This window comes from Amphiprion ocellaris, chromosome 19 (assembly GCF_022539595.1).
Source record: "Amphiprion ocellaris isolate individual 3 ecotype Okinawa chromosome 19, ASM2253959v1, whole genome shotgun sequence".
NCBI lineage: Eukaryota > Metazoa > Chordata > Actinopteri > Pomacentridae > Amphiprion > Amphiprion ocellaris.
In genome coordinates, this window is record NC_072784.1 from 32260275 (window position 1) to 32281954 (window position 21680).

Here is a 21680-nt window from a genome sequence, read left to right on the forward strand (position 1 = left end):
ACAAATCTAAATTGTTGTTCAGAGTTTCACAAAGTTTACAAAAAAGATTTTTTTTGTATGTGCATATTTGTTTGAAAGACGAAGTAAAAATCTGTGGTCCGTAGTTGAAAATAGCTGTTTTTAATAAACTTCCAGAGGTCAGGAAGAACCCAGCATGTGAACGTTGGTCTTATTGTTGTGTTACTTTTCTTTCATCACAAAATCTCCAGAATAAACAGCAGCTCCTTCAGCCTTCTGGCTTTTTGATCCTAAAACTTATCTGAGATGATTTGATTGTGAAGTTTAACTAAATTTACACATGAAGCTGCTCTTGCTGCTGAAAATAGCTCTTACTTTTATTTTAATTAAAGCTCATAATGAAGCACGGACAGCGTGGACAGTCGCTGCTTCCATGAGCACAATGAGATCAAACCTCTGAGATCAGTTCAGGGTTTCAGTGGGACTCAGCAGAGATCTGTAGATTTGGGAGTTTCCGTGTTGTGACAGAGGAGAGAAAGACTGGATGCTGACTGCCCTCTAGTGCTCCTTTAAGGGAACTACATCAGGATTTATTTCTGATTTAAAACTTCCATCACGTCCCTTAACATCGCATATGGAATATTTCTGTTATTCAGAACTGGACAGTGAGTGTTGAGCACTGATCATTGGAGCCACAATATGTGTTTTATTCATGTTTTAATGATTATTGTTGTCGGCAGTAATGATTAGTCTTTGATGCAGTTTCATATAAACCAGCATCAACAAATGTTTTCCTCATGATTTATTATTTAAGAACATAAAGTTAACTAGTGTAGATTGTTTTGTCTGCAGAGGTTGAAGTTTGAGCTGCATTTTTAGCAGCAATGGATTTTTGTTGTAAAAAACATTAAAAATCATACTGTGCTAAAAGAAATCCCCACAAGCAGACAACAGAGAATTCAACGTTAAAGTTTTAGCCGTCCTGTCCTAGCCATTGGAGTTTTCTAAAACAAAGCAGGGATGGTTTCTACTCACATTATTATCGCACCAAAATCTAAGTTTAATTTTACATGACTGGTTGGAGTCTGCAGAGTCACATTCACTGGTGTTAATATGGTTTTAGTGGGAAACAACTAAAAGCTCATCACAGTGTTTTTATCAAATGAAACTGAAACATTTTGTAAATTTAAGTCGAGCATTCCATTTAAGAATAGTGTACTGTGACTTTTTTTGTCATTTTTATAGCTTTATTGACAGGATAGCATTGAGAAGACAGGTCAGTGGGGAGAAGAATGGAACTGCAGTAAAAGGCCATGAGTTGGAGTCAAACCCATGACCACAGCATCAGTGACTGTAATCACTGTTCATGGGTCACCTGCTCAACCTGTTGAGCTACAGGTGTGGCCTGTTGTGTCTTTTCTGATGACATACTATACTATGGCGTTTTTGTCTTTTTGTTGTTGTTGTAAACAAAAACTTGACTAAGTAATAAATACTGTCAATTTTTAAATAATTTCTTGATTTCGATCATTTTATTTTGTACTTGACATCCCGACATTTAGTTTTTAAAAAAAAAATTCAATTCATGATAAAATCTGTGAAAAGAATGAGCTGAATTTTAATATTGAATATATATATATATATATATATATATATATGTGTGTGTGTGTGTGTGTGTAACCCCTGGGTTATTATTTTTATTTCAGTTCTTCCTGTAAATGTTCATTTGACCCAGTATTATCTTTGTTTATTTCCTCATGCAAATGTTCGGTTGACTTAGTGTATTTGCTGTACTTTGTGTATTCCTGTGCCGACATTAAGATCCAATCGTATGTATTACTTAGAATGAAGGTATTGGTGAATAATAGTTTCCGGTTCACCTTGAACGCACCATGAGAAATGGGGACTTTCTAACTTTTTTTTGACTTTAACTCGATTGGATTAGCCGCTGGAAGTGGCGCGGAGACTCCGGAGGTGAAGAGGGGAGAGAAGAACGGGAGTTGCCGGGCGGAACGGGAGAGGAGAGACGGCGAGGATCCAGGGGAAGACCTGCGCTTTGTGAGCCAAGGCAGCACCCGAGGCTGGTTCCTGTGTGCGGCAGAGAGACGCTACCCCGGTCGGCTGTGAGAGGAAAGTTCTGGGGAGGAAACGGCCCGCGCCTGCCGGCCTTTTCAAAAGACAAACTGCGAGCGACGAGCCTGCATCGGTCTGCCTCGGTCTGGGCGGCGTTTCTGGACGGAGCGGAGGAGACCGTCTACTCATCAGGTTGGACCCATCTCGTTGTGAATTCATGTCTGCAGAGGAGTGAGTACTCCTGCTCAAAGAACCGCCCTATTAACTTCTACTGTCCGAGATTACTCCTGCTCAAAGAACCGCCCTATTAACTTCTACTGTGAGTGAGTACTCTTGTCCGAGTAGCCGCCATCTTGTCTTATACTGTGCGGAAGTCCGCCGCTGCGCTCTCCTCACCTACCGGTCTACCCGGGTAACTGTTATATTAGCCGGCTTTTTCTTTTCTTTGTTCGGTTAGCAGTATTAATTGAACGTGGGCCCACTTCACCTGTCTGTTGAACTTGTAAAATCTGTTATGAGTTATCTTAAGCTAATAACTTTTCTCCGGTAAGTCGCTGCCCTATTTTCCCAGACGACACTCCTCTGACTCTCTGACCTGGTACCTGGATGCTGGACGTGACGTCACTTTCAAGCCCGCGCTCTCGCGACGTTAACGTCGTATTAACCCGACGTATCAAAGAGTAGAGACTGAGAACAAGATAATTATCTGTAGTTTACCTGAGTGCCCAACCCAGTGCAGCACTCTGCTGTGAAGGTGGAGACATGCAGCGGTGGTGTATGAGCGACAATAAAAAAAATAAATAAATAAAAAGAAAAGAAAGAAATTTGAAGGAGTGGCGGTCCATCGCTGCTGAATGAATGTAGAGGAAACGCTGACTAATAACGTGTGTGAAAAGTTTGTGCGCTGCAGTTAATTGTTAACCTGCTGTGAGACCAAATAGAGGAAGCTCGGGGGTGCAGTCTGCAGAGAATAAACCGCTTCTACTATCACGTCATAAACCATAAATTTCCTGCTCATCGGTTCATTTCCTGGTCAGCCTCTGACTGTAGGTTTATTCCTGCTGCTTCTCTCATAGAGTTTATTTTGTCGTCTGATCTGTACCTTTCCAGCCTTTTTTATTGAACTCTCCTGTTCTTGACCTCCTGTTGTTCCTGAACTTTTGCTGCTGTATTTTTTCCTCGTGTCTTTGGCTGCCTGTTGCAGGTCTGTGTCTCTCTACTGACGTCTCCCTCCTGAACTCCTCACCTGCTCTGGTCTGCATTACCTTCAATATCAGGTGAACCATCTAACCTTCAATCACAACTCAGTGCTGATTCATCTTCCTATATAAGCTCCATGTAAATGCAGTTAAGGGATAATTAATCACAGCATTCTGAAATGTTGAGCAGTAATGATTGATTACAACATTTTAATTTATCTTTCAGTTCCTGTTCTTGGTCATGGATGACTTTGTTTGTAACAAACTGACTGAATGGGGTCTCAGTGAGCTCATTGATAGATTTAAAGGTAAAGTATTACCATATATCATTGCTTTGTACAGTATTATTCATTATTGATGTGATCTGCCAGTAATGAAACATAACATGTACTAATACAGACATAAAAATGCTGCAGCATTGTTCTGCTGGTTCTATTGTTCTCATCTGTGTGTGAACAAAAATACTGATAGTAAAACATTTGAACATTATCACACAGAACAAGCAGAGACATGAGCTTTGCTGGAGCTTCTTGGAGGCTGTTAAATAAAGTTACAGTACAAGAGAATGAAGATGCATTCAGCTCATACAGCCACTGAAACATTAACAGCCATGTCCACATGTTTCACTGCTTTATGGGATAGATTTCTGCAGCACTTTGAAAATAATGTTTATTTATGTATGACAAAGATTTAACTAAATATCTTAACTACAGATCATAGCATGGACAAGGAGAGTCTGTATGATCTTGATGATCAAGACATTAAAGATTTGATCCCAGAAGTGGGACCAAGAGCAAAATTCAAGAAGAGACTCAGGCAGTTAAAGGTAATGTTCTGCATCTGAAGATATTCTGCTCACTTCAACGTTTGGTGTCATAAATCTCACTAATGTAGATGCTTGCTGTTCAAATTATGATGGTGTCTATTGATAAAAGTTTAGAATATCTCATTGACAATAATATTATTTACAAGGACTTTTGATGATCTTTTTGTCGTCAGGAAGAACAAAACTTAAATCAGGCAGCAGCTGATTCTCCTGTTCCAGTAAGTTAATTACAGTTTTATACTGATTAGACAGGATTTATTAAACAAATTAGATTTTCATTATCTGCTTAAACTTTTCCATGACTTTGCACTTGTGTTAAATGATATCTGCAGAGTCAACAGAAGCATGAAGAAGCAGCTGATTCAGTTCAGGTAAGGATGAATTTTACATGTGATGAGTGGACGTGCTGATATTCTGGACTGCAGAAGTACAAAGTCATGTAAACATCTACAATATGTGTAAGGTTTCTTGATTAAATTTTGTTTAACAATCAGTTTATATTCATGTTCAGGTTTTGCCATCAACAAGTGCTCAAGGTGAGATATGCAGCCTCTTATTTATTATAAAATATAAAAAATGATTCTCCTAAGTAGACACAGAGGACAGGAAACTAACCTAACTGTTTTGTTTTAATCAGGAAAGAGAAAGTTGGATCTTCAGGGAGAATCCAGCAAATGGAAATCACCAAATAAACGACAACGTGAAAATGAAAGGCAATCATACACAGGTAATTCCATCTCTTTCTGAACAATGTCAACCAACAGCTGATTTCTGGTTAAACTTCTCTGCAAAGCAAATATTTTCTCATTGACTTTCTGATGTCTGAAGCACTTTAAAAAGATCACATTTAAACAGTCAACAGCATGAATATATGTAGATATTAAATTCATTTTGGAAGTAGCCAAAGTATGATCCACTCTGAGGCATCCTACATTTACTTTGTAGAGAAAATTCCTCTCATGTTTCACTTTTGTTACATAACACTTTCTTTCTTTCCTTCTTTTTATAAGGTTCACGACTCTGTGCAATAACTGGATAAACTGGTTCACGTTTCTATCTAAATAGTTCATTATTTTTACACCAACAGAAGCAGTCATATTGTCTGATGTGAAAAACATCATGGGATCAGTCCTTGCAAGACTTCATCACCAAGACAACACAAAGCTCAATGCTTTCCTGAGGTGAGGATTAAGTTTTCCTGGTCTACAGCTGACCATGTACCAGATCCATAGAGAGAACAGAAAGAGTTTGTTGGAAATCTGCTGGGTCAAAAATATACATACAGCAATGTAAATATTTGGCTAAATGTCATGTTGGCCACTTTGACTTAAGTTAGTGTGACGACTGCTGCAGGTGATCAGCATGAATGAGAACAGCTGCAGGAGCAGCACACCTGCAACTCATCTCTTCATCGATCCACTATAAAGACTGGCGCTGCATTGTAGGCAGTGTCGGATCATACTGCCTCTGTCGCTTTAAGATGACGGCGCAGCATTGAGCCACTGGAGCAGCCTGCTTTCCCCCCAGCCGTCCTCTAGAGGGAGGACATGGACCTCCCCCCGACCCGGACTGCCCTGGTTGGTCGGCCTGCTCCCCGAAGAGGACCTGGCGTCATCTCTGGCTGTCGCAGCCGCGCCCTGCTGCATGCCGTGAGCGCTGGCGTGTGCCCCCTCAATTACCACCCCCAGGACCCTGCCTTCCCCCCTCCCTCACTTGTAATGAGTTTTTGGCCTGAGTGGCATTGTTGTTTTGGTTGTTAATAAAAACCTGTTTCATTTCGATTTGCCTGCCGCCAGCTCTGTGTACTCTCACCTTTGGGTTCACATTTCTCCACACACCTTATCAGAATAATCTGACCAAACAAGAACCCAGAGAGCGCGCAGAGCAGCCCAAAACCCATGCCAGCCCACCCGCAAATTCTCCAGGCTGACTGCCCAGAGCTGCTGCTCTTGGATCGCCAGATTTATGAGTCTGCCGTCGACCTGCTGGCGTGGGTGGGCAGACTGATTGACAGCGTGGCGGAGCAATCTGCGGTCTGTGCTCTGCAGCCGCTGCAGCCGGGAATGAGCAGTTTCCCTCTGGCTGAGTTTGTTTTTGGTTCTGTGGGGCTGGTCAGAGCCCCTCTGTATCATGGGAACCTTTTTTTCCCAGTCTCTGAGAGGGTCGACGCTGCCTCACCTGTTCCCGTGGGGGTCGACGCTGGCCCACCAATCTCCAAGGGGGTTGACGATGCCGACGATGCCGACGATGCCGACGATGCCGACGCTGCCTCACCGCTCTCCGAGGGGGTGGATGACGCTGACGCTGCCTCAGTCGTCCAAGAGGAGCTCCAAGCCGAGCCCTCTCCCATCCAGGAGGAGCTCTGAGCCGAGTCCTCACCTGTCCCGGAGGGGGTCGATGCCACCTCGACTGCGCTGAAGGAGCTTGACTCCTCGCCAGTCCTGAAGCGGTCCGGCCCCCAACCCGACCGCTGGAGCGGTCTTGCTTGCCCGACCTGGCCTCGGGTCGTCCCTGGAAGAACCCAGTCTGCCTGGCCTGCCTGCCAGTGTGATTGTAGACTTTTGTTTTTTGGACTAATGTGGCGTGTGTGGAGCCGCCTCCCCCATGTGGGACACTTTTTGTTTTGTTTTTTGACCCTCATTCAGACCCCCATGCCTGAGTGGCATTGTTCTTTTAGTTGTTAATAAAATCTGTTTCATTTCAATGTGCCTGTCGCCTGCTCTGTGTACTCTCACCTTTGGGTTCGCATTTCCCCACGCACCATAACAGTTAGGTTGTTTTGGTTTCTGTCCACAAGCTTCTGGTGGTATTTTGACTACTGCTCTTGATCAGTGTTGGGAATGCAAGTCTAAAACCTTCATTGTAGTCTCATTGAACCATTTCTTAACCACCGGTGTCCAAGATCAACCTTCTGCTGATGGTTTTAGGTTTGCCTGAAGAATGTGGAGGTGATCCTTCTTCTTCCTTTTTCCATTTACTTTGTGTAAATCTCTAGTTCCACAGACCATGATACTGCCACCACCATGCTTGATGGTAGGTTTGGTGTTCTTGGGGTTAAAGGTCTCACCTTCTCTCCTGCAAACATGTTTCTGCTCAGTTTTTCCTTCCATCTGACCACAGAACTTTCTTCCAGAAGACCTTTTCTTTGTCCATGTGATCAGCTGCAAACTTGAGTGGAGCTTTAAGGTTCTGCTTCTAGAGGAAGAACTTCCTTCTTCATGGATCCTCTCAGCTCATGTTGATGTCAAACACTGTGGACACTGACAGCTGTGTTCCAGCAGCTTCTCACTCATTCAGACCTGCTTTTTGATGATTCCTGGTTGACTCTTGACCATCCTGACTATTTGTCTCTCAGCAGCAGGTGATAGTTTGTGTTTTCTTCCTGATGGTGGCAGAACACAACTGACCATGAACTTTGTACTGACAAACAGATGATTTTGGGATCTGAAGCTGCATTGAAATGGCTCCAAGTGACTTTCTGACCTATTCATATCAAGGATTTACTTTTTGGTCTTTGCTTGACTCCTCAGACTTTCCCACTGTAGTGTTTCTGTTGAGTGGGTAAAATGAACCCTATTTAAATTGGCTCAGAGGAGTCAGCAGCTGTAGTCAATTGTAATCACTGGTATATTTTTGACCCAGCAGATTCTGTCAAATTTCCAGAGGAGCTGCAATCTAAAAATGAACCAAAAGTGTAAGGCTGTTTTCCCGTGACGCAGATGCACTGATTTTCATGATTCCATTATAGAAAATTCAGAGTTATAGTAGCATTACAAAGTCAAGACTTCCATGATATACATGAACACATATGATTCCCAAAAACAACATCTGGGTCTCTAGCTGCTAAGTGGCCACATTTTTAATGTTTCCTGCATCTGAAAAACACTCAGAGGACTAAGAGTGACTCAAAAGTATGTGAGCCAAAAACCAAAACAATTAACTGAAAGATGGCGGAAACTGAGCGGAAATTGCAAAGTCTGGTAATTATTCAGTGTATAATTATCTCCATGTGTGTCGTCTTTCACATACATGTCATCGTTGGAGACACTGTTTGTAATGAAACATTGAATATCACCACCTCTAAATGAGACTTCAGTAGGCTGGTCACAGACAGATGTCTTCTTCATTTTGACACACATTGTTAGTTTTTGAATATTTTTCAAATGACTCAATTAACTAATTTTGATTCTTAACAGGACTAAAATCCATGATTTGGAGACAGACAAGAGGGAACTGGTCGGTGTCTTTGGTAAAACTGGGGCTGGAAAGAGCTCTTTGATAAATGCCATCATTGGAGAGAAAGATCTGTTGCCCTCTGGAAGTGTCACTGCCTGTACCTCAGTCATGATTAAAGTGGAGGCAAACATACGCAACTCAATGTACGAAGCAGACATCGAGTTCATTACACCTGAGGTAAAACAAGCTGTGAATATCAAAAATACTGTTCCTGTTTATGCTACGTGCCATTTAGGAAAACAAAGATATAATTATTCTTTGTTTTTTAGGAATGGAAAGATGAGTTGTGGTCAATGTTTCAGTTTCTGGGAGATAAAGCACATCAGGACGACGACGATGATGACAATGATGATGATGATGATGATGAAGATTATCGTGACATTACTGAAAAGCTGTCAGCGCTGTATGGAGATGAATGGAAACACAAAACCCCTGAAGTCCTCATGGACAACAAATATTTCAGAGAAATTCTATACCTTCTCCAGTCCAAGAAGAAGACTTTGACATGTGAATCAGTAAGATACAAAAGATTTATTACTTCATAGAAAGAATTATTGCCTTCAGTCTGATAGAGTGAAATGTGTTAATTTGTTTTTTTTTTTTTTTTTTTTTAAATAATTTCAATAAATTAAAAATCCATTTAATCAGACTGAGGAATTCCAGATTTGAGATCGAACCTCTCTTATTTAAACCTCCAACATCTAGGGTTTAGTATTTCCTTCACTGTTGCAGTGTGATATCATCATTACAAGATCTAAAGAGCTCTTTAAAGCCTTCAGAAAACAGGTTTGCTGAGTCTGGCAATGATAAGTTATTGACTCTAAGTAAAGTTATCCACAAGTAGAGATTATTTCACTGAATAGCAGTTTGTCCAGGACTGGTCCCGCCAGAAAATTCAGGCTAAGAGCAGAAGGACTGATGCAAAAAAAAGTCTCCAAGAACCCCAAAATTTCTGACAGAAGCTGAAGGCAACTCTGGAACTGGTGGTGTCAAATTGTATGTGTCTACTGTCAGAAAGATATTGTATGAAATGGAAGTTGTGCCACAACATTAGAGCAAAGCGTGGTGGACAAGAATAAATAATGTCTGAAAGAGGGCATTTCTATTATAAAGGAACCAGGATTAGCTTGTGAGGACAAGAGTGTATTTACTTTTCCCATAGAATATTATATCTGTTAATATTTTTGTTGAATAAATGAAAATGGTAATGTTTAACGTTCATTTTCAGGGAATAATGAAATTGCCTTGTAGAACGTAACTTTGTATTTATTGCAGGCCAAAGAGCTTTCTGCAAGATTAGTCAAATACACAAGAAGTGCCTCCAGTGACGGAGAAGGTAAAGAAGGAACGAGGTGTTTTTGGCCACTGGTGAAGTGTGTGACTGTCAAGGTGCCAAATAATGATCTTCTCCAACACGTCACACTGGTGGACCTTCCTGGAAACGGAGACCGGAACAAGAGCAGAGACAAAATGTGGAAAGAGGTAATTGGTCCTCATGTACTGCTGTTAATTAAACATTACTGTATTATATGGAAACTGGAATGGCATCTTTAACAAAACAATTAACATGCTATTAAATCCTTTAGATTGTTGGAGATTGTTCTACTGTGTGGATCGTGACTGAAATCAATCGAGCAGCATCAGAAAAAGAACCCTGGGAGATCTTGACGAATACCTGCAGCCTCATGGGAAATGGTGGCCAGTGTCGGCAAATTCACTTTATCTGCACCAAGTCTGATCGTGTTGAAGATCCAGATGATCAGTAAGTGAATTAAGATGCTAAAAGTTCACTGTTAAATAAAACATCCCAAATAAGACATTGATGCATGTGGTGGCCAAGAGCTCAACCTTAGCAAATGCAAGTAAATGGATCCATATAATACCGTCACATCACATCTTTTCTCATAGTCCAGCAGCTGATGTTCATGCTCGCATATTTCAAAGAAACATGAAAGTCAAGGAAGCTGTAAGGAAAGAATTCCACAAACTAAACAAAGTTAAGGTGAGTTTTGTAGATTGACAAAAACAATCTAAGATTGTTTACGACTGCAAGCATGCCTTTAACCCTATTTTCTATAGAAACACTTCCAAGATGACTGCCTCGAGGTGTTCACAGTGAGCTCCAAAGAGTTCCTGAAAAGAAAACGTCTAAATCCGGAGGACACTGGTAGGTGAAGTCTCCAGATGTGAATAATTTGTAGGTAACAGATACCATGTTGCTCAAATACATGTTTTGTTTTATTGTACATTAACCACTTTAAGACTTGAAGACTGTGTGGATTTTGAAACTGTGACACATGTAAGCTAAGAATTTACCAAGAAAACTGCTTTTTTTCTGACAGAAATACCAAAACTACAGGATTTTTTGCAAACTCTCAATGACCGTCACTCAGAGACATTAAACTATGTGTCTGGAGCTTATGGGATTCTCTCTTTGATGTGTGGGGCCAACTGTGGAGAAGTGGTAAGATTAGCAATGAAACCCTTTTTCAAAGGGTTCAGTTGTTAAAATTGTTATTAATATAAACTGAAAAGAAGATTATTCATTGAAAATAAGTATGTTTCAGTACACATAAGTCAGTTTAAGTAAAGATTTGGCAAACCTGGGCATCTAGCATGGGCCCTTAGGCAAGGTCCTCAATGTGATAAGTCTTACCTCAGATGTTAACAGTACAATAAGAGACATACTGGCTCAGACGTTGCTGGGAGGAAAAAGGTCCACATCAGATGATCACCCCTGAAGGGGTTGAACTACCAGAAAACAAAGCAGTAGATGTTCAGGTATAAATACCTTGGAGTACCACAGGCAAATGGAAACTATTAGGTGACTGCAAGGAAGTCAGGAACAGCCAAATACCTACATGGAGTGAGGCAGGACCTGAAAAGTCAGCTGAATGGACAGAACAAGACATGAGTCATCAGCACATACAGGCCACCAGTGATCAGATACACCATTGGTATAACAACCTGACCAAAGGAAGAGATGGTGGCCACTGACATGAAGATAAGGAAGCTCCTCACAATGCATGAAGAGTTTCACCCCAAGTCCAGCATACAAGACTGTACACAAAGAAGGAGACCGAGGACTGATGATCATCAGAGCCTCTATCCAGGATGAAACAACAAAGAATACATCCAGAAAATGGCCACTTGTGATGACCTGCTACATGAATACCTCAGGCAGCACAAACCTGATAATGAGGAGGAGGAGGAAGAGGAAGAAGGAACATCAGGGAAGGACAAGTCTCTGCATGGCATGCCTCCAACAGATAGAAGAAGTGGCTGATATCTAGAAAACATACCTGAAAGATAGCATGCATGGAGCCATAACCAAGCAGCTGCCGTAGTGTAGAGAAACATCTGCACCGAGTCTGGGCTGGAAGTCCTTGGTTCAAAATGGACAACATCTCCAAAGGTGGTAGAGAACAACCGAGCCAAGATCCTGTCGGACTTCCAAATCCAGACTGATAAACTGGTGATGACCAATCAACCAGAAATATTAGTAGTGATAGATGCAATCCCAAATGACACCAGAAGAAGGAACAAGAGAACCTTGAACGATACCAAGAGCAGAGAGAAGAACTATAAAAGATGTGAGAAGTGAAGGCAGTAGTGGTACCAGTGGTGCTCTGAGTTACTTCAACAGATCCCAGGAACAACATCTGAGATCTCTGTCCAGAAGAGTTCTGTGAAATTACAACATTTTACAGGTCTGGAAACAGATCAAACTCTCAGTTTGGGGTCCAAAATAACAAACAGATAAAACTCTGAACAAACTCTGAAACAGTGGATTAGACTGCTATCTAGAATGACATTGACAGACCCAGTTCAAGGCTAGAAGTCAGGTAGTATTTACAGTTTGCTTTAAATAAATGCATTGCTTGTTTGTTTTTAATTTTAGGTTGGCAAAAAAGCAGAAGTGTGCAGAGACCTTGAAGAAAACATGAGGCGTGAACTCAGTAAAGTCAGAAAACCCATGGAAGAGGCTTACCACCTGTTTGAAAAATGCCTCAAAGAAGGAGTTCAAACATCCAAAACTTCATGTGACAAAACCTTGAAGTCCATCTTAGAACCTGTACGTATTTGAATTGTTATCATATCAAAACAACCTATTTTGCACTATATATGGACATGTTGAAAGTTGCGTGTTTTCTGTTTCAGAGAAATGTGCGTGGTGGTGGGTTTCATAAGACGCTGAAGTCTGTAGTTGAGAACGGGGGCGTCTACAAACCAAAGAAAGGGAAACAAATAAACATCAACATGAAGCTAGCTTCATATCTGACCAACAGCATTGATGAGGAATTCAGGAAGACCTTCCCGTAAGAAGTGACTGAATGAGAACATTGATGTCGACCCATTTTACAACAATGAAGAATGCCATGAATGAACTCTGTAGTAGAAACTTTTCAAGACATGTTAATGAAACATTACAGATTCTACACTGTACTGTTTACGAATATAAAACATGTACTATAGTACATACATAAATGACAACTATGTAATATAATACATTAATCTATATATAAATCACATTTTAAAGTATGAACTCATCAATATTGTTTTAATGAAACACTTCTCCTTATTTCAGAAATGATGTAAAACGTGGACCGATCAGCAGAGTCATTGATACATTCTCACTTGACACAGATGAGCTGACTCAAAAGTACAAAGATGTGGGATTGCAGCTGAACTTTCTGAAGACAGAGGTAAAGATAAAACTAGAATCAACCTGTTCATTAGTACATTAGCAAGCAAGCAAGAGAAACATAAGAAGATCCACCAAATCAGTCTAAACACTGAAAAACATTAACCTACTTAGTATTTTCTTGATATTGTGTAAAATAATATTCATCTATTTATCCTGTTCTGTTTTTAAGGAGGAAAAAATCGTTCAAAACTCAACAAGATCATCCGGGAGCGTAAGAAAACCATCTACAACAGTCTGACAGAGAAAATAGAGGAAATCATGGAGGACTGCTACAGAAGTAAGGAAGAAGATCAGATGTTTACAACCTGTCACTGTAATAAGGCATATGTCCATTTATTGTGCATAAAAATTCAGTTTGACAATATTTTTGTGTTTTATTGTAGAAGCAGCAGAGTTTAGAGGAAAAGGCTCACTGGAGAAAATGAGGAACATTATTACCAAACATGTGCATGAAAATATCATCATGTTTGAGGAGGCTAAAGATGTCACGTTGAACCAGCTGACTGTCTTGAAGGTTTGTCACATTTTATAATATTAAATATTATATTATAATAGTATGTTTTACAGTACAGATTTCTTTGTCCACTATTCATGTGATGGAAAATGTACCTTCTGAAAGGTGCTTAAACTCCTAAAAACTGCATTAATTGTCACCACTGACCAGTTATTGTTGTTAATTAGAGACAGATACATACAGTATGGAGTCATTAGTCCTTTCATCTAGTCTGTCAGCCTCTGAGTCACATTTCAACAGTTAATTCATTAGAGATTCAGGGATCTGGCTCTGTGATACGTGATAGAGATTTTGATTCTGAATTAGACGGACATCTTGGAGATACTGCAGGAAACCATGAGGGAATCCATTGAGCTCTCACTGAAGACAGATGACAACTCAATCCCAGGTAACAGGAACATTTCAAAGTCAACTCATTGATGTAGAACTCTAAGTATCCTGTAAATAAACCATCGATGTTCAAGAAGTCAACACATTCCTAGTAAGTGTTTTGTTGTTTTAGATGTTCCAACTGAACTTGAGATGGTGAGGAGATACTACGATGAACTGAAAGACAATCCAGATGGAGAAACATCACAACTGGAGTAAAACCTAGAATGTAAGTATAACATTTTTTTATTATTTCTATTTATAATAGAATATAACCTGACTGTCTGGTTGCTGTTTCAGCTTCCATCAGTGGACAGAAACAGCAGAGTCCTGGTCTCCCACTGAACATCTCTGAGGAATCACTGACTCAACACAGGACACTCTGGATCTGGTCTCAACCAGTTTTATTAAGTTGGTTTCTATGGACTCTTTGGTTTGATTTGTTCTATGACTTTGTTTTTATGAATTTTGTGCTGAGAGATTAGAGAATTTTTGGAAGTTTTTTTTTTTCATTTAATGGATTCCAGTCCAGAGGCAACTTAAAAAGTAGAGAGAGATGAAATGCAAAGAGCCCTGGTTGGATTTGGACCAGCGATGTTCTGGTTTTCATCTTAAAGGTACAAACCACAAAACATTTAGATTTTAAGGATTGAACTGTTCTTTTCTTGTTTTCCAGTATTGTGTTTCCATGTTTTCTGAGTTTAGTGTGGGTTCATTGGGATGGGAACACTGCAGGTTCAGGGATTAGATCAATGTGTGTCATTTTAACCTTGAACCTTGAATACAGCTCAGACTGCAGGTTTGATTTAACAGAGATTTTAGGCTTTTAAAAGAATGACCTGAATGTTTTTCCTTTAAGAAATATTTACTTAATGGGAGGTAATGTTGGTGCTCACATTGGAAATGCAGAGAAACAGATGAAAGTAATAAAGCAGCTGCTTCTTACTGGAAATGAACATCATTTATTATATTGTTTTATTTTGCCTATAATCTACACTGATTCTAAATGAATACATGTTTTTGATATGATGTCCAACACATTTTGAATATAACTCATACTGCAGGTCTGATTTGACTTTAACTAGGATTTTAAGAGAAGAATTTTTAATCATCATTTTTCCTTCCAGGTTTACTATATTGTTGTTGTTTTATTTCATGTCTAATCTGAACTGATTCTTAATCGAAATATATTTGATATGATCTACAGTCTAATAAACATTGAGTAAATGTACACGTATAGTTGAACTTTTTTCTTTGTAAAATACATGACATCAGTTTTGAACACAAGATGGCCGTGATTTGCTAAATTCTAACTTAAACTAGACTTTTTCCCCCAAAAAACTGAGCTTCCTGACACAAAACTAGATTGTGCTCCCAAACTATTTTTAGTAACATAAACCACAACTATCAGAGAACATACAGGCTGTATCACATCTAATCCTGACTGGCCTTCATGTTCACTGTAAGAATGATAGTTCATGCAAGGTTTGTTATTTTATGTGACACTGTTAATCACAGCAACTGCTCTCTAAATGGCATCGCTTCCATTTTTCTTCTGATGTTTTCCACTGGATTGAATTAAACCTCTGCTCTTTGTTTATGCTCCAGTATTCCTCAAGAGACAATACTAGACCCTCTTCTTAACCCTTCATCCATTACTGACTTGCCTTCTGCGTGTTCTAGAGCTAATATTCAAGCATATGCTGACGATGCTGTTGTAAATGCTCATGACAATAGTTAAGTTAAATCCAATCCAATCTTGTAACTATCAAATAATTCTAAGGAAATATAACTTCCTCAGCCTTGATAACTTTGTTAAATATACCAATGTCAGTCTCACATAGTCAGTTCATTGATACCAGAGCACACAGGAACCAGAGAGGAAGCTGTATGATTCCTCTCAGAAAGATTATTTTGCTCAGTCTGCATTTTCTGTTAAAGTTGCACAACAATGGAACTGCTTAGTATGAGAGAACAGAACACATACTAAACTTCCAGATGTCAGTTTGATTGATAATCAGCTCTGTAACAAAGAACTCAGCCCAGTCCTGTTCCTGAAACAGATTGGACTATAAACATGAATATTCTGGACTTTAAAATACCGAGTGCAATATCTATTTTTTTACTACATACACTACCAGTCAAAAGCTTGGACGCACCTTTTCATTTAATATAGATTGATACTGAAGACATCAGAACTATAAAAAAAAACCACATGGAATTATGTTGGAAAGAAAAGTGTTTATCTTCAGTATTCATCTGCAATGTACAAAATAATACAAAGAAATAAAAAGCAGTGAATGGGAAGGCGTGTCCAGACTTTTGACTGGTAGTGTATGTGTTCAGGCAAGTAATTTACAGCATGTGAGGCTAATTTTAAAACTTTTAGTGCACTGCCTGATGTTGTTTGCACTAATGGCATGTTTACTCTGTCAAGGAATGCAGCAAAGTTATGTGACGATCGGCGTACGTTTGTCTGTCTGTCTGTTAGCAACATTCCTCAAAAACAGACTAACAGATTGTAAATAAAATTGAATTGAATTGAAACCAACCTTTTAGGTCAACATTCAAAGATTTAAGGTGGAATATTCCTTTAAACCAACCTAAATTTCATGTTTTGATCATTATCAAGTGAGAAACCTCAATCCAGACTCCTCATAATGACGTTTGAGATTTATGCTGCTGTTATTTGTTTATACCAGACTAAATGACAGAAATCCACAACTGTAATTTTATTTCAGGACTCGGTTATTAAATGTCAAAACAATCCATGTGACTCTAAAAACTCAACAGCTTTACAAACTCTAAGATTAAACTCTCCACAAGGATCCAAAATAAGTTGGTGAAGTATCTGATCTGATATTTGTTGCTTATCATATGGAACTTGGGATGTGTGGGTCATCACAATGGAATGTGTTATTCTGTTCCAGAAACCCAATGCAGTGTTTAGATAGGGGCTCCCACTCCAGGAGCTTGATGGGTGCAGCTCTTTAGGAGCTGTAGAGTGAAGGGGGGTTGGTTGAAGATGCTCCCTGCTTCTTTATATGGTATGGAACAGAGCATAGGAGCTCGACTAGTGGGGGTCTTTGAGACCCACAGAGCCTAAGGCCTTGATTGGAGGAGGTATCCTGTACTTTGACTTCTAACAGAAACCAGATGTAGTGACCTCCTACGTCACTAAACCTATAAAAGTAACCTGATTCCTTTGTTCAAATGGGAGATTCATATTGGCTGGGGAAACTCTCCACAGGCAGACCATGGTGCCTGTTCAGATGCTGTCTTTTTTATGTAATAAAATTATATTATAAAAGTAACAGTGTCAACAGACATTTTCTTCGACTTCTACACATCCTTGAGGTCTAAGAGAAACTACAACATTGGACTTCTACATGAGAGCTTTAATTATTCTTCATCTACTTCCTGAAAAGTCTGGTCAATAAAAAAGACAAAAACTAATATTTTCAGCTGAACTAAAGACAGACTTTGTGATTTTTCTGTTCACATGTGTTGTTGTAAACTTCCTCTTTCAAATAAATAGCCTCCTAACCCCCTGGAAACCAGCGTTTGTCCTGTTTTTGTGTTGCTCCTCGGCGACCCTAGACAGCCGTGTCGTAAAGTTTTTTGAGCAACACACCATACTATGACGTTTTTACAATGATGGGTCTACTATGGAACCAGTTTGACATGTTCAGGCGTTCTTTGTGTGAAAACTCAGAGATTTCAGGTATCAGAAGGTGGTTTTCAACTTTCTTTGTTAACTTTCTGCTTCAACTTTAAACTAAATTTCCTTCACTAACCCAGCCCTCTGGACTTCCAGTAAGCCGTGTTCCTATTGGCTGTCCTGGTGGCTGCTTGGTGTTATCAGGAACACCTGAGCAGCTCAGTGTCTTCCTGCTTTATGTGGCTGCAGCCAAACATTTCCTCTGCTTTCCTTCACCACTGATCTGGGTTTGGCTCCATTGCTTTAGTTTGTTCTTTAGGTGTTGGCTTGCAGCTTCCAGCAGTAAAATCATCTTTAATGTGTTTCTTGGTGTGTTTTAGGGCTTTGTACTGGATAGTTGTCTTGGTAAATGTGGTTCTTTAGCCACAGTTAGCACCTGGTGCTAATGTGTGCAGTGATTAGTGGATTTGGTGCAGGTGAGTTGTGTCTTTATCTTGGCTGTAGTGAGTCTTCAGAGGTTTTTGGTCAGACACATTCTGTATTCTTGTTTGTGAACCAACGTTGGTTGTCCAGAAGGTAAGAGTTCCTGTCCTGATTCTCTGTTCTCAGAGGTTCTCTGGTAGGCTGCAGGAGACTTTAGCGTTTGGGTTGTGCTAGTTTGGTTTTTGTATGGTTTCATTTGGACGACTATCTTGAGGCCCCTCCATGTGGTTTAGTGAGGTTTTCTGGAACAGTTCTACAAAGCAACCTGCAGCAGAAGAGACTTTGAGAGTTTTTAGGAAGTTCTGGAGACCAGACTTTAGAACAGCAGAAACATTTGTCAGCAGTTTGAGCAGGAGAAGGTGAGCTTCAGAGTAGAAATGAGACAGAAACCTTCTTGACCTGTGTGGTGAAGTCCTGTACCAAGAGTTTGAGCAGGTTGTGAAGAGTCTGTAGTTCTTTGGTCTGAAAGCACAAGAAGAGTCGACTCATTAAAGGAGAAAACAGGAGATATTGTAGGCTCTTCTGTCGCTCTGCAGTTTCCAGTTTCCTTAGACTGAATATCAAGTTTATATTTTAAATGATTTCCCATGTGAGCCCAAGAAGACTTCAATAAACTCCCTCCATCCCCTGGACACAACACATTTCATGACCATGTTAAATTTTTTTTTTTTTTTTTTTTTTTTTTTTAAAGGTTTTTGAGTTTTAATCATAGTTTTAGTGTAGTTTTTTTCTCTTTGCTTGTTTAGTTTCGTCATCTGTGTGAAAGGTGCTGAACAAATAAAGTTGAATTGATAAACTGAATAATTGACTAACTCATGATTGTGATAACAGAAGTATTTTCATTGTGATTTAAGGGTTTGTTTCTTTTTTAAGATTGGGGTTAAAATCTTGACAGAAAAAAAGATTAAAGAAATACACTACATTTAAAAAAGCAATTAAATCAAAGAAAAACATTTAATACAATAAAACTTTTAAAAAGAAAATTAAACATTAAATACAATTAAATTATATTAAACACAATATTTAATTAGATAATTAAACAGAAAATACAAAACATGTAATTATGAAATTAAACAAAATTTTTTCAACAATATCAAACATTAAAGATGAAATATTTCAGATCATTAAACATTTAAAAAATACAATTAAACAAGAAGAATATTAAACATTTTAAAAAAATACAAAACATTTAATTAGATTATTAAACCTTTAAAAAGACAAAACATCTAATTAAAAAATTAAATGTTTAATTAGAAAATTAAATCTTAAAGACAATAAAACTTTAAATAGGAATTAAACAGAAAATGCAATGAAGCATTTAAAAAGAAAATTAAACATTAAAAGGTGGTAAAACATTTAAAAAGAAAAACCTTAAAGATTTAATTGAAAAATGAACCATTGGGAATGAAAAGGAAATTTTTCAAACAAGCCGGCAATTAAACATTAAAAAGACAAAACATTTGGAAATCAAATCAGACATTAGAAAAGAATAAAAGGTGAGAAAAGACCAAAAGTAAACATTTAAGAAGAATCAAAATAAAGACAAAACATTTGAAAAGACACCAGTTAAACTTTACAAGATCAAATTAAACAGAAGAGACAAACGATCAAAAAGAGCAAAAACAGATCAAGGTCTTAAAGCATTTTCTAGTCTGAAATGAAAACATCAAGTTGTTTCTTCAAACATTTCCTCTTTCTATGTTCTTGGTTTGATTGTGGACAGATTTACTAAGAACTCATTTCAGAAAACTGCTTTCCAGATAAAGTCTGCTAGTAGTTGAAGGCATTGATCAAACTAATGTTACCTTCTGATCTCCACAAACTTTACTGTTCAGTGAAGAGTATCAAAGTTTGTTGAGGATTTCTAAAAAACCCACAGGTGAAGGTCTGAGAAGAACTCGGATGGTCTAAATGTGAAATCAAGACTCATGGTCACAAGTTTTAAGGCTTCTGGTAACCACAAAGTTCAAACTAACAGAGAAGTACTGAGAAACTTGTAAAACTTCAGTCCTCAGAGTGTCTGAAGGTTCAAACTAACAGAGAAGTACTCAAGAACTTTTAGGTTTTCAGTCCTCAGACTGTCTAAAGCTTCAAACTAACAGAGAAGTACTCAAGAACTTGTAAGATTTCAGTCCTCAGACTGTCTCAAAGTTCAAACTAACAGACATCTACTCAGGAACTTCAAAAATTTCAGCCCTTAGACTGTCTAAAGGTTCAAACTAACAGAGAACTACTGTGGGACTTAGAAAATTTCAGCCCTCAGACTGTGTGAAAGCTCAGGTCCTGAGGACTCGGGAGGTCTGGAGGCTTTGGAAAGTCTTGGAACTGAGGGTTCCACCCTCCAGCACAAAGGCTGAAGTCCAGCCTCCTGAGAAAAACGGTCGAGTCGAGACTTGAGTTTAAAAAAAAAAAACTCGAGAATGGCAAAAAGTAGATGATAAATGCGCAAAAAAAAGAAGAACTAGTATCTGAGCAAGTAGCTCAGGGGGATAAGAAGAGTGACTACAGAGTGGAAGGTCACAGGTTCAAGACCCACCGCTGGCAGTTTTCTTTCTTTGTCTTTGTCAGAATTTTGAGAAAATTTAAGAAGTGTCTGGTCTTGAACCAGCGACCTGCAGCTCCATAGGCAAATCCTTAACTCACTGAGCTACAGATCAGATAAAATAACATAATTTCGTCGTCCCTTTGTCATCGTAGTTTCTGAAGTGACCACATGGGTGGAGCCAAGGCGGAGTCTGGGTGGAGTCAGGGCGGAGAGTAGGCAGGGAGGTGGGTGGCGGCCTCCCCCCTCTACTCCCCCACCTCCCCCCACCACCCACCACACCTTCCCCCGCCCGACGAGTTCTTCGAGTCTCCACGAGTTCTTCGAGTCTCCATGGGTTTTCCCGAGTTTCTGGAGTTTCCACCAGGTCAGAGGTAGAACAAGTTGTCATGAAGAGGTGTTGAAGTCGGCCAGGATGGACTGACTTTTTACAGCAACTCGAAGGAAGACCACTAGAAGAGCAGGTCTTTAACCACCATCCATAAAATCCATGGAGTCGCTCCAGAGAAATGAAGGTAGATCAACTTTTATCACCCTCCATCCAGATGTTCAACTTGATATTTTTACTTGGAGATTTTTAGCACCGCAAACCTTTAGTATCACACTTTATTATCATTTATTAGGACTTTAATGGAATCCGCCATCAGATTTAGTTTTTGTTGACAAACTTTATTCTTGTCGTCGTGGGACTGCAGTATTTAAAACTCTTCCTTCTATTTGACCTCATGTTTATTAGTTTTAGTGGAGAAAGTTATTTTAATTATCGATTAGTCTCTTAAAAAACAAATAATAAATTGGATTAATCAAGAGGTTTAAATTTCTTACTTTGTCATATTTTAAATATGACAAAAAACATAAAAATAAAGCGTTTTGAGACAGTTAGACCTGTAATTGGCATTATATAAATAAAATTGAATTAAAATTGTATATATCTTGTAGTGTTGGAGTAATTCAGCCATATATGTTGGAAAACGCATTTTCTTTGTCTATTAAACTGTTGTTTTCTCCAGTAATTCATTTCTTGTTTTGGTTTATAAAATGTCAAACCCAAATATATTCAGTTTACTGTCATAAAAACCAAAAAGATTTACATTCATGATGCAGGAATCAG

At 39.0% G+C, this 21680-nt stretch overlaps 1 protein-coding gene across 5 annotated transcripts; it reads left to right on the forward strand.

The window, feature by feature from the left end:
* The first annotated feature begins 1880 nt into the window (after window positions 1-1880).
* Window positions 1881-13055, forward strand: LOC111587531 (nuclear GTPase SLIP-GC-like). 5 transcript variants are annotated; one of them, XM_055005483.1, is made up of 19 exons: window positions 1883-2354; window positions 3236-3308; window positions 3457-3538; window positions 3944-4056; window positions 4230-4274; window positions 4389-4427; window positions 4568-4592; window positions 4694-4783; window positions 5144-5237; window positions 8253-8469; window positions 8562-8807; window positions 9568-9774; window positions 9879-10054; window positions 10201-10294; window positions 10372-10459; window positions 10635-10756; window positions 12194-12367; window positions 12454-12611; window positions 12881-13055. In XM_055005483.1, exons 3-19 carry the CDS (start codon window positions 3472-3474, stop codon window positions 13038-13040), a joined length of 2115 nt encoding a protein of 704 aa, XP_054861458.1. In that variant the 5' UTR covers window positions 1883-2354; window positions 3236-3308; window positions 3457-3471; the 3' UTR covers window positions 13041-13055. The 5 variants fall into 5 exon arrangements, with proteins under 5 accessions (XP_054861461.1, XP_054861458.1, XP_054861460.1 ...); XM_055005485.1 differs by having other exon boundaries at window positions 1883-2262; XM_055005482.1 differs by having other exon boundaries at window positions 1884-2350.
* Window positions 13056-21680: the final 8625 nt, after the last annotated feature.

Coding starts and splice junctions, on each gene's coding strand:
- LOC111587531 (XM_055005483.1), top strand. CDS start 3,472: ATGGATGACTTTGTTTGTAACAAACTGACTGAATGGGGTCTCAGTGAG. Junction 3,539..3,943: donor GCTCATTGATAGATTTAAAG/GTAAAGTATTAC, acceptor TCTTAACTACAG/ATCATAGCATGGACAAGGAG. Junction 9,775..9,878: donor GAGACAAAATGTGGAAAGAG/GTAATTGGTCCT, acceptor TAAATCCTTTAG/ATTGTTGGAGATTGTTCTAC.